We start from the raw sequence: 12,896 nt of genomic DNA, 5'->3' as shown, positions 1-12,896 counted from the left end.
ACTGAGCCACCGTGCTGTTAACCCTTGAGGTGTTTCACAGGAATTAATGGAATGTGGAAGAAAAAAACAAATATTTAACTTCTTTCACAAAAAATTTACTTTAGACTCAAATGTTTTTATTTTCACAAGGATACCAGGAGAAAATTGAGCCTAAAATTTGTTATGCAATTTCTCCTGAGTACGCCGACATCCCATATGTGGGGGAAAACCACTGTTTGGGCACATGACAGTGCTTGGAAGGGAAGGAGCACCATTTGACTTTTTGAACGCAAAATTGGCTGTAATCGAGAGCGGACACCATGTCATGTTTGGGGAGCCCCTAATGTGCCTAAACAAGTGACCCCATTTTGGAGACTAGTCCCCTCAAGGAACTAATCTAGATGTGTGGTGAGCACCTTGAAACCCAAGTTGCTTCACAGAAGTTTATAATGTAGAGCTCCTGGGAGGAGGAAGACAAGGAGCCATTATCACGTGGAGCATATTTAAATGGTGTCATGTTGTCTGTATACTAGAGCTGCATAAATTTTTCTCTGGGGTTGTTAAAGGACATTTATGGCCGAAATGGTGCCTTTTGTGTCTTCTTGTTCATTTAATTGACATGGAATAAAGAACAAAGTTTCTTACCAAGAATTTGCGGTTTTGATGCTTCGGCTTTCCTGAACTTCGGTACATTTTCCTGCATGAGGAGGAAGGACACAAAGATGTATTGAGGACCACTTTTGTGGCTTCATACTGTATTGGTAGACACAGTGGGCACATTATGCTGCATTGGGGAGCCCAGTGGTGGCCTCATACTGAATTAGGGAACATACTGAGGGCATCATGTTGTATTTGAGACACTGTGGGGGCTTCATAATTTAGGTGAATGGCACTGTAAAAGGCATCATACTGTGTGGGTGAACTGAGGGGGCATCAGTGTGTAGGGGAATGAACAGAGAAGACATTCTTCGCATGTGGGGATTAACAAAAAGGTAAAATGTGTAGTTGGAATTGTGGGGACATTATACTATGAATAGAGCCATCTTGGGGGGTGTTGTACTGGGTGGACACCATGGAAGTTGTATGATAGTGGGTGGAACACTAAGGTGAATCATTATTTTTGTGTACATGTCACAATACATTTCTCTCTTCCTTGTCATTAAAAGTTGTGAATTATACTCTTCGTGACCACACTAAATAATGGCTTTGTTTAGGGGTGAGTGGTTTGAAGGAGCTTTCAATTCCAACTTTTCCTTTGACACCTCATGATTTCTATGTATGTCCCGGGTCTCATATTATTGGATCACCCTATTAAATGGATGAAACAAGTGGGGCATTGAATGGCTACCTTGGCAACTGTCCTGATCATGTATACATCAGCTCTGCATGGTCAATGTCAAATAGGATTGAAGAAAGTGTCAACAGACAACCCTTTATACTGTAGTTATACAAATGAAAACTACATACTTTGTTCAAATAGGTGTATTGTTTTATTCTTATTAGTTTTCAATAACACAATAAATGGTAATTGTATACGTTTTCTAATAATCATTTAGTGCACTAAATTGTTTTCCTATTCTTTTGTAGATGAGTGAATTCCTATAACTTATATGTTTTTCTAGCACATGTTGTCAATAAAACAATTAAAAAAAATAAAATGTCTACTTCCCTGTGTGAGTTCTCTGATGTATTTTAAGTTTGTGTTTCACACTATAACATTTCCCACATTCTGAACATGAAAATGGCTTTTCCCCTGTGTGACTTCTCTGATGAGTAACAAGAATTGTTCTGGTAGTATAACATTTCCCACATTCTGAGCATGAAAATGGCTTTTCCCCTGTGTGACTTCTCTGATGTATTATAAGTCGAGCTTTTAATCTAAAACATTTCCCACATTCTGAACATGAAAATGGCTTTTCCCCTGTGTGAATTCTCAGATGCTTATCAAGACATGCTTTCCAATGAAAACATTTCCCACAATTTGAGCATGAATACGGCTTCTCCCCTGTGTGACTTCTCTGATGTGTAACAAGGCTTGACTTACTACTGTAATATTTTCCACATTCTGAGCATGAAAACGGCTTCTTCCCTGTGTGAATTTTCTCATGTAGAGTTAAAACTGATTGCCGTTTAAAGGATTTCCCACATTTGGAACATGAAAATGGCTTCTCTCCTGTGTGAATTCTTTGATGTATCTCAAGGTTGGCTTTCATCCTATAACGTTTCCCACATTCGGAACATGAAAATGGATTATCTCCTGTGTGGCTTCTCAGATGGGTAACAAGAGTTGTTTTCAGGTTAAAATATTTCCCACATTCTGAGCAAAAAAATGGCTTCTCCCCTGTGTGAATTCTCTGATGGTCTTCAAGTTTTGCTTTCACTCTAAAACGTTTCCCACATTCTAAACATGAAAATGGCTTCTCCCCTGTGTGAATTCTCAGATGAGTAACAAGACTTGCTTTCCAATTAAAACATTTCCCACATTCTGAGCATAAAAATGGTTTTTCCCCTGTGTGAATTCTCTGATGTTTAACAAGATATGATTTTTCTGTAAAACATTTCTCACATTCTGAACATGAATACGGCTTCTCCCCTGTATGACTTCTCTGATGTATAACAAGGCTTGATTTACTAGTGTAATATTTTCCACATTCTGAACATGAAAAGGATTTCTCCCCTATGTAAGCTTTGTCATTTTTAACAGAACTTTTTTGACTTTCAATCTGCATATTTGTCTTTAATGAAGCAGTAGAGAGGATTTCTTGAAAAGGATCAGATGACAGATTTTTTTTGAGACGATCTTGAGGTGCATCTACGAAAATGACAGTTTTTTCCCATGTATCTGGGGTGCTGTCAGCTGCAAAATCTGAGAATATCAAATGTCCCTCGGCGCTCCTGGTACAGTCATCTGCCAAGAATAAAACAGATTTTTATTATTTTTAAATAACACTGCATTTGAATGATATTAATATTGATTTTGTTATATACTTTAAACCGTAATATTTCCATATAAAACTGCAATAGAATTCAATTATCAACAGCCTAAGACAGTAGACCACAAAAGAGGGATTGATAGTTTATGGTGTTAGTCCACTAGGTTGTGCTCTTTCAAATTTTCACTTCTCTGTAAGTTCATGTTTCACTGTGTCTGTCACCAATCATTTGCAGTTACATTTCAAGAAGAGATTCGTGAAGATTTCTGTAATTAATTAGGTAATTCCATCTCATCCACACTTTGACTGGTAGAAGCACTCAACCATGGAGGAACGCACATGGGAGGAGCATAGACTGCTCATGTACACATTTCTATGTCTATTAGAGGTCGCATGCTAAAAAATAGCTAGCCCTGACAGACTTGGTGCAAGCCACTGGCACATTCCAAATGCCTTCACCCTCTAACTCCTGCATAGTATCACTTCTCCAGTCCTGTGTACAGGGTATAATTCTAAGTATCTCACATTATTCTGGACATTTGTGGGTATGGAACATATGGGATTACTATATACGCAGCACCATAATATAGAACTATATACTATATGGTGTGGTGATAGATAGGGGGAAATATATGGTATATATTATTATGGCGCTGTGTATATAGCAATCCCCTGGACTCCAGCAGTAGTACACTGTGTTCCAAATTATTATGCAAATAATATTTTCTCAGATTTTCCCAAATTACCTATATCAATTGCAGTCATTGTAATTTTCCAGTCAAATAACTATTAGAGTACAATTGAAAGGTTTTTGTACAAACTGCCTATGATAACAGTATATTTTTAAAAAAATAAAAAACTCAAACTGCACTCAAAATGCATGTTCCAAATTATTATGCACAGCAGAGTTTTCAACCTTTTCATTTTAATAAAGAACAAAAAAATTCATGCATGAAATGATCTCGATGGTCCAGATGGATGGAGTGGAGGATGGCTGGTTGATGGACACCCCATGCAAACACGGCTACGGCGCTAACAAGGAGGAGGTGGAGTAATGTTTTGGGCTGGAATCATGGGGAGAGAGATTGTCTGCCCTTTTAGGATCCCTGAAGGGGTAAAGATGAACTCCATAATGTATGTTGAGTTTCTCAAACAGCACTTCCTTCCATGGTTCAAGAAGAAGAACCGTGCATTCTGCAGCAAGATTATTTTTATTCATGATAATGCCCCGTCTCATGCTGCACATAACACATCTGCATCTCTGGCTGCTATGGGCATAAAAGGGGACAAACTTATGGTGTGGCACCCATGCTCCCCTGACCTCAACCCCATTGAGAACCTCTGGAGCATCATCAAAAGGAGTGTCTATGATGGCGGGAGGCAGTTCACATCTAAGCAACTGCTCTGGGAGGGTATTCTGTCCTCATGCACGACCAGCTCTACCCTCACCTACTGTATCCTCACCCATCCCTTGTAGATTGTGAGCCCTCGCGGGCAGAGTCCTCTCTCCTCCTGTACCAGTCACCGTCACGTTTTGTTCAAGATTATTGTAATTGTCTTTGTATGTATACCCCTTTTTAACATGTAAAGTGCCATGGAATAAATGGCGCTATAACAATAAATAATAATTCTATGATTTGTACATAATGCATTACTATTTTATTGCATGAAATAAGTATTTGATACAATAGAAAAACAGAACTTCATATTTGGCATAGAATTCTTTGTTTGCAATTACAGAGGTCATAAGTTTCATATAGTTTTTCACCAAGTTTGCACACACTGCAGCAGGGATTTTGGCCCAGTCCTCCATACAGATCTTCTCCAGATCCTTCAGGTTTTGTGGCTTTCGCTGGGTAACATTAAGTTTCATCTCCCTCCAAAGATTTTCTATTGGGTTCAGGTCTGTAGACTGGCTAGGCCACTCTAGGACCTTGAAATGCTTATAATGGAGCCACTTCTTAGTTGCCTTGGCTGTGTGCTTCAGGTTATTGTCATGCTGAAAGACCCAGCCATGACTCATCTTCAATGTTCTTTGTGAGGGAAGGAGGTTGTTGGTCAAAATCTTGTGATACATGACCTCATCCATCCACCATTCATTATGGTGCAGTCGCCCTGCCCTCTTTGCATAAAAGCACACACAAAGTATGATGTTTCTCCCACCATGCTTTAGGGTTGGGACGGTGTTCTTGGGGGTTGTACTCATCGTTCTTCTTCTTCCTCCAAATATGGCGAGTGGAGTTGATACCAAAACGTTCTATTTTGGTCTCATCTGACCACATGACCTTCTCCCATGCCTCCTCTGGATTATCCAGATGGTCATTAGTGAACTTCAAACGGGCCTGGATATGTGGTGGCATGAGCAGGGAGACCTCGCGTGCACTCCAGGATTTTAATCCATGACGGCGTAGTGTGTTACAAAAGGTAATGTTTGGGACTGTGTTCCCAGCTCTCTTTAGGTCAATGACCAAGTCCTCCCATATAGTTCTGGGCTGATTCCTGACCTTTCTCAGAATCATCCTTCCCGAACGAGGGGAGATCCTGTATGGAGCCCCAGACTGAGGAAGATTGACAGTCATCTTGTGTTTCTTCCGTTTTCTAATAATTGTGCCAACAGTTGTTTCCTTCTCAACAAGCTGCTTGCCTATTGTCCTGTAGCCCATCCCAACCTTATGCAGGTCTACAATTTTGTCCCTGGTGTCCTTAGACAGCTCTATGGTCTTGGCCATGGTGGAGAGGTTGGAGTGTGATTGATTATGTGGATAGGTGTCTTTTATACAGGTAATGAGTTCAAACAGATGCAATTAATACAGGTACTGAGTGCAGAGTATGAGGGCTTCTTAAAGAAAAACTAACAGGTCTGTGAGAGCCAGAATTCTTGCTGGTTGGTAGGTGATCAAATACGTATTTCTTGCATTTAAATGCAATTTAATTATTTAAAAATCATACAATGTGATTTTCTGTTTTTTATTTTTAGATTCTGTCGCTCGCACTTGAAGTGTACCTACGATAAAAATTACAGACCTCTCCATTCTTTGTAGGTGGAAAAACTTGCACTATCGGCAGTGTATCAAATACTCATTTTCCCCACTGTATATTATAATAAGCGTGGCGATATGATAGCACCACACATTATAATATACATTATTTTCTATACAGTTCCAGGGGAGCTATGTAACTGAGTGGTGCACCGTGCTATGCACTTGCCCACCTCAACTGACTAATACTATTTGCCGAATTCAGCCTTATTAACTAGCAGCAGCAAGATGAATCCTGGAGGAGGGAGAGACCCTCCTGGAGAGACAGTTGACGAAGGTCTATCATGGCGACGGTGGACTACTGTGTGGCATCTGGCGGTGGGAGTCATGGGACCATACAATTCAAACCACAATGGCAGGGCACAATGAATCGTGGAGCGGCTGCGGAGAGAGAGACGAGAAAGCTGCCCAGCCCTGGGCCCAGAGGGAGCTCAGCTGGAGTGCTTTAGCTGCACGTCAGATGCTGGACTGGTGTCTCTTGTTCTGAGCCAGGCATAGGATCAGAAGGTATGCATGCAAAAGAAGCCCACTCTTACCACTGATTAGCCCATGTCTACTGCTCTGACCCTAGGCTCTCTTCCACCCACTCTCCTCTCTCAAGTTCGTTGTACTAAAGCAAGAATTGTTTGCGCATGTACAGCGTTTAAGCGGAAAAAAAAAATCACCGTAGTATGCGGTGGATTTCCTGCCATATACAACGGACAGCAGAAAAAAAAACACCTGCTTTTCATGGACTCCCTGTAAATTTATGGTCGGTTGGCAACCCAGTCCATATATCCCAGTGTGGTCAGAACTAAAAGTCTCAGAACACAAAACTAGAACTGTCAACAAGCGTCACCTGCAACGAGAGCAAGGCACTGCCTGGCGACAGACGCAAAGGTGAAAAGGGCAGACACTGATACAGATGGCACAGTACCTCCTCCCTCTTTCAAGGGGCCTCTGGATCCTTAGGGCCAGTCTTATCTGGAAAGGATCAGTGGAATATTTTGATCAAATTGTCCGCATTAATAGTAGTAGCTGACACCCACAAACTTTCCTCTGGCCCATAACCCTTCCAATGAATGAGATATTGAAGAGATCCTCTTACAAACAGAGTCAAGGATCTTTAGTTCCTCGTACTCAAGGCTGCCCCTGACGAGGCCGGGGGCAGGAGGATTATTGAAAGGGTGAACAGGCAAACATATAATAATAATAATTACATTTCTATGGTGCCAACATATTTCGCAGCACTTTACAATTAAGTGGGGAAACGTACAAACAATAAAGACAATGCAAAGTAACAGATAATTCAACAGTTACAGGAGGAGTGAGGGTCCTGCTCGGGGGGGGACACAAATAAGTGAAATAGGGGGACACAGTAAGAAAAACGCGCTCGTTTGGTCCAGCCATCATTATAATAATTAAGGGTTATGATATAAAGCTGCAGGATCCGGTCATCAGCTCGTATCTAAGTGCTGCTACCAAGTGCTATTGGGTGCATGTGTAGCGCCCCGAGGGTTCGGTCGCTACAGAGGTATTGCATCTCAACCAGATGTGCGATATCTCACTTCCAGGTAAGGATGGAGTGTGGATCAGGACCCTGACACCTGCATGCATTACACCACATTTCTGGGGGTGGCAGGGCGACCGATATGCTTCAAGTGGAGCACGACAGTCCCTGTCCCTGGCTGGAGTGGGGGGGAGGGAACACCAAGGAAGGGGAACCCTGTAGTGCATAGGAGGGAGAGAGCAGTTCCTGGGTGCACTGAGAAGGAGGTATAAAAGGTGGGCACCATCTTAGATCTGGGTTCAGTTCAGTGGAGTTGAGTTCAGTTCAGTTCAGTCAAAGAGAAGAAGCGACAGAGTAAGGGCCTCTGCATGGGGCTCTGCTTCGGAGGCGGGCCTAGCCTGTGAGGCCCAGCCAGCACTGGAAGAGCAAGGAGAGAGAGTTGAGAGTAAGAGGAGAAGACAGGGAGCAGAGGCCTAGACCGAGCTCTGCTCCGCAGGCAGGCCTGAGAGAGCGGCCGGAGCCTGGAGGAAGGAGAAGGAAGGAAGAGGAGCAGAGGAGGCTCCAGGAACATGGAATGAAGGGACCCCAGGGGTGTGGAGTCGCCACCGCACGCCCGAATCTACCTGCGTAGGGGGGTCAGGCCAAAGGGGGAGACCAGTCCCCGAAACTAGTGGAGGTGGGGAACTACCCTCAGCTAGAAACCGGAGGCTGTGACATTTTATGTGGCGCAGCCCCTCGCTACACCCGCTAGGAAGGCACCACATAGGGTCAGGGAAACGGCACCAACGTTTACCCGAAAAGGCCCGAGGCAGCTGGACAGAAACGTGGTCACTGGTGGGGAATGACAGGCCAGAGAAAGTACACACAAAGGGGGTCCTGTGAAATGCTCCAAAGTTATCTGGGAGTCAGCCGAGCCCCTCACCTAGTGAGCACAGTGCGACATGGGACGTTATGACCAGCTGGAGTAACGTGGATAAAGAACTGTGAGTAAATACCCTCGACTGCATTACAGGACTCCGTGTCGTTACTGCTGCTCCCGCGCACCATCACCCCCAACATCCGCACTCACTGCCCTTAGGCTATACTCCTCCCGTGGGGAGTTATACTACCCTCAGCTGCACCCACAACACCAGCCTCAGCGGTCTGCCCTGCAGCGGCGGTTCACTCTGACCGCAATCCACAGGTGGCGTAGTCGGACATTCAGCATATAGACTGGCCATTTGGTTTGACTGCCCTGGGCACGGACAGGGTCGCCGCCACGGAGACTACAACCTCCAGCATCACACGGGGACCCGGCTCCGGGTATCCCCCCACACACACACGGCCCAGGGGGCGCGTCACATGGAGGATGTGGAGACAGATAAATAGGAGGGACCTGATTCTGAGGAAATTTTAGAAAAATGGAACAGAGAAAAGTTAGATTAGTGAAGTTAGGTTTTAGTCCTGTCTAAAGAGATGTGTTTTTAAAGCACGCTTAAAAATGTGGGGGTTAGGTATTAATCGGATCACCCAGGCTACTACATTCCAGAAAACAGGCGCATCAAGAGAGCAGTTTTGGAGACAGAAGTGGGAGGTTTAGATTTTGGAGACTATTAGTATTAGATCAGATGCAGAACGGAGAGCACGGGTATGGTGGTACACAGAAGAGGGAGAAGATGGTGGTGCAGAACTGTGAAGAGTTCTGTGAGTGAGTGATAAGTGTATATTGTACTCTGTTGAGAATGGATGACCAGAACAATAACTGGCACAAGGAGGAGGCATATGTGTAACTGCTGGACAGAAATCCAACTGTGCCTGCCTCATTCAGGACGAATTGCAGAGGAGAAAGTTTGGTAAAAGGTAGACCGATCAGTAGGGAGTAGCAGTAGTCCAGACGAGAATGAAAAAGAGCGACAGTAAGAATTTTTGCAGTTTCAAAGGTGACATAAGGTCGGATTCTGGAGATGTTTTTAAGATGCAGGTAATATGAACGAGTGAGTAATTGGATATAGGCCGGCTTGGACTGGCCCACAGAAGAATCCATTGGTGAGTCCCTTTGCAAGAGTCTGCCACCAAACTCTTGTATGAGCAGTACTTGGCACAATATACTTGAATCACTATGTACAGACAAAGGTAGCATCTTAATAATTTAACAATCTACCTAGTTCATTGTTATATAAATTTGTGATTGAAAATAATGTCACAATTGCATGTCGCTGAAAAGTGGAGCCCTGGAGTTGGTTACTGGCGGACCCTTGGCACCCCAGTCTGACACTGGATATAGGGAATTAAAGAAATTGGCCACAACTTTTTATTATGTCCCCAATGTATCCACCCGGGGCCCATAAGTGTCTTTGTAAATACCTTCTGTTGCAGGTTCTGCCTGCGATAGCGCCGCTCACAGGCAGTAACTGCAACAGAAGGTAATTGCAAAGACACTTATGGGCCCCGGAGGGATACATCGGGGAGGGGATAATAAGTAGTGGACAACCCCTATAAGTATAGTTCGGTGTCAAATATGACGCCAAGACAGTGAGAGTGCTGCTTGGAATTTATAGCTGATTCAACAAAGGCAATATTGGGTATAGGTAGGTTAGTAGATGGAGGAAACGCGAGAAGTTCAGCTTTGGGGAGATTCAGTTTCAGATACATGGAGGAGATAATGTTAGAGACAGTGGACAGACAATCCCTGGTATTGGTTGTCATCAGCATATAGATGATACTGAAAACCGAATCTGCTGATGGTATGTCCAAAAAGGCAGGGTATAGAGAGAGGAGGAAAGGGACTAATACTAAACCTTGAGGAACCCTGACAGAAACAGATCTGTAATTAGCAGAGCAGTCCTGGTCGAGGGATATATTTTTTTTTTAACCCTTTTGCGCCAAAGCCGTTTTTCACCTTTGTGACCATGCCAATTTTTTTCCATTCTGACCAGTGTCATTTTATGAGGTAATAACTCTGGAACACTTCAGTGGATTCTAGTAATTCTGAGAATGGTTTTTTGTGATATATTGTACTTTAGGTTAGTGGTAATAAATTATAATTATAAATTATAATTACAAGAAAAGCTGCTAGTTGCTATCACTTGACTGGATAGCGCAATGGTAAGGCATCAGCCTCTGAAACTACTCTGTTAGAGTTCAAATCCCAACGGGAATAAGATTTTTTTTTTAAATTATGCTGATTTAGCACAAAAACTACAGGCGTGTTTTACTTTTAATATCTTACATTCTGATTGTCATCCTCATGTGTTAAGAGTTTTAGACACGCCATTTATTTGCATGGTAAATTACATAGCCAAAGTAATTTGGGAGGCAATAATTTACTACATATCTATTTCCAAGTGACTTTATATTTGCATAATTTCTTAAAGTGGTCTAATGATAACATTTCTTTATTGTAAATTTTTATTTTCATCCACCCAAGTACTGGCTGCAAACTCCCAATTTACTTTGGCTATGTAATTTACCATGCAAATAGACAGCGTGTCTGAAACTCTTAACACATCAGTATGACAATCAGAGTGTCAGATATTAAAAGTAAAACACCCCTGTAGTTTGTGTGCTAAACAGGCACAATTAAAAAAAAAACATTCCTATTCCTATTGGGATTTGAACTCTGACACTGTCATTTCAGAGGCTGATGCCTTACCATTGCGCTATTCAGTCAAGTGATAGCAACTAGCAGCTTTTCTTGTCTTATGAGATCAACCATAAAAATACTCAGGGTGACTAAAAGTTATTGTGATTCTGATTCTGATGTTTGAAGAAAGTCACACATCAGACTCACACATCAAAATCAAACATCTATATACACTGCACAGTACCAATTCTCTTGTCCTGTCTATTTACACTGCACAGTACCACTTCTCCTGTCCTGTATATATACACTGCACAGTACCACTTCTCCTGCCCTTTATAAAAACACTGCACAGTACCACCTCTCCTGTCCTGTATATATACACTGCACAGTACCACTTCACCTGTCCACTATATATACACTGCACAGCACCACTCCTCTTGTCCTCTATATATACACTGCACAGTAACACTTCTCCTGTCCTTCTGTCGGACAGGTGGCATTGAACTTCAGGATTGTCATTAATGGTTTATTATTTTCAACATTCCTATAGGCAAGTAGAAATAAATCTTGAAAAACCTGTTTAAATGAGTTACTCCAAGTTTAGAAGTTATCCCCTTTCTTCTGGATAGGGGATGACTTTCCGTTTGCTGTGGATCTGACCACTGGGACTCCCTCGATCCTGAGAAACGTAGCTTTGAAGAGCACCATGTAAATGGAGCTGTTGTGGATCATCCACAGTGCGGCGCCATTCACATGTGACTCTTCAAATAACTCCTTTAAGAGAATGGTGAGGGGTACGACAAAGAAAAAGCAAAATTCACTTATTGGGTCTGATGGGTGTTACATTATGTGGGCTGGTGGGGTTTGTGTGCCAGGGCTTCTTTTTAGCCCCAGTCCGGCCAAGGTTTCTTTATGATCTCGTGGACTATTATAGGCTTTGGAGTGATCTTTTTGGTTGACCACTCTGGGGGAGGGTAATAATGGTTTTGAAATTACTCCATTTGTACACAACACAAGGTCTGAGAGAGGATTGGGGGAGACCAAACTTTTCAACAATGGTTTCGTACATTGAATTTTCCTTCATATTAAAAAACAGTCATAACAGTTTATCCACATGTTCCATGTTCTTTTGTTTCCTTTGAGGGCATTTCCTCAGCACTAATCACGAGGTAGGTTTTGATTTCTCATGAACTAGCACAGCACAAACCGCTGTTTTTTAGGAAAAAACACATTTCTCTCACAACCACAGAGGCTTCGCATATGTCCTGGTTGCAGTGATGCATCGCTGCCATGCAATAAATTTACTCAGTAAGTCAGGAAAAGCTTGTACTGCCCCAGATTATAGTTGCTGTTCTACGTGTCTATGGTGCAGTGCATTTTCAAACTCAATGCCACAATAGAGCGAGTAGCCCACCTAATCCTGCATGTGTGTGCACAGAACGAGCACCCCTTTGTGTGTGAAATAATGGTAGCTTCTTGCAAGGTTGAGCACAGCCATCGTTTCTCAGAAGGCAGTGGAGTCCACAACGTGTAACATCAGTGACTGCACCAACAGCAACTTGACCACAGTTGGCACACCAGAGGAGGACTGGGAGTGCACGCCTGTTTCATCACCACACAATTAGGGATAGATGCCAGATGGTGAGATGGAAAAGCAAGAGTAGGAAGATGACCAGCAGTAACTGTAGATCATACGTGTCAAAATCCAGCCCGTGGGCCAAATCTGACCCGAAGGGTGGTTATATTTGGCCCACGACATCAGAACCGCCACCCTTATGTGGGACCCATTATTCTGTATGGAGGACTATGTGTGGCCCATTATTCTGTATGGAGGACTATGTGGAGCCCAATATACTGTATACTGGTTAGAAGTCAATCGGAAACTCTAGCATTTT

The 12,896-nt window shown here is 42.9% G+C and overlaps 1 protein-coding gene across 3 annotated transcripts in view; it reads right to left on the bottom strand.

Annotated features, from left to right (window-relative positions):
- Positions 1–514: 514 nt before the first annotated feature.
- LOC141272062 (uncharacterized) overlaps positions 515–12,896 on the bottom strand; it is a 101,591-nt gene continuing 89,209 nt past the window's right edge. For 2 of the 3 annotated variants that reach the window (XM_073682368.1, XM_073682369.1), the window contains exon 7: positions 516–2,887. In XM_073682368.1, coding sequence (XP_073538469.1) covers positions 1,641–2,887 — 1,247 coding nt within the window. In that variant the 3' untranslated portion in view covers positions 516–1,640. Of the gene's footprint in view, positions 2,888–12,896 lie in introns of all 3 variants that reach the window. The other variant, XM_073682370.1, reaches the window with a different exon arrangement.

This window comes from Phyllobates terribilis, unplaced genomic scaffold (assembly GCF_046119375.1).
Source record: "Phyllobates terribilis strain yellow unplaced genomic scaffold, ASM4611937v1 Scaffold_5__5_contigs__length_657084704, whole genome shotgun sequence".
Taxonomy (NCBI): Eukaryota; Metazoa; Chordata; class Amphibia; order Anura; family Dendrobatidae; genus Phyllobates; species Phyllobates terribilis.
This window is presented reverse-complemented; position numbering and strand designations above follow the sequence as displayed.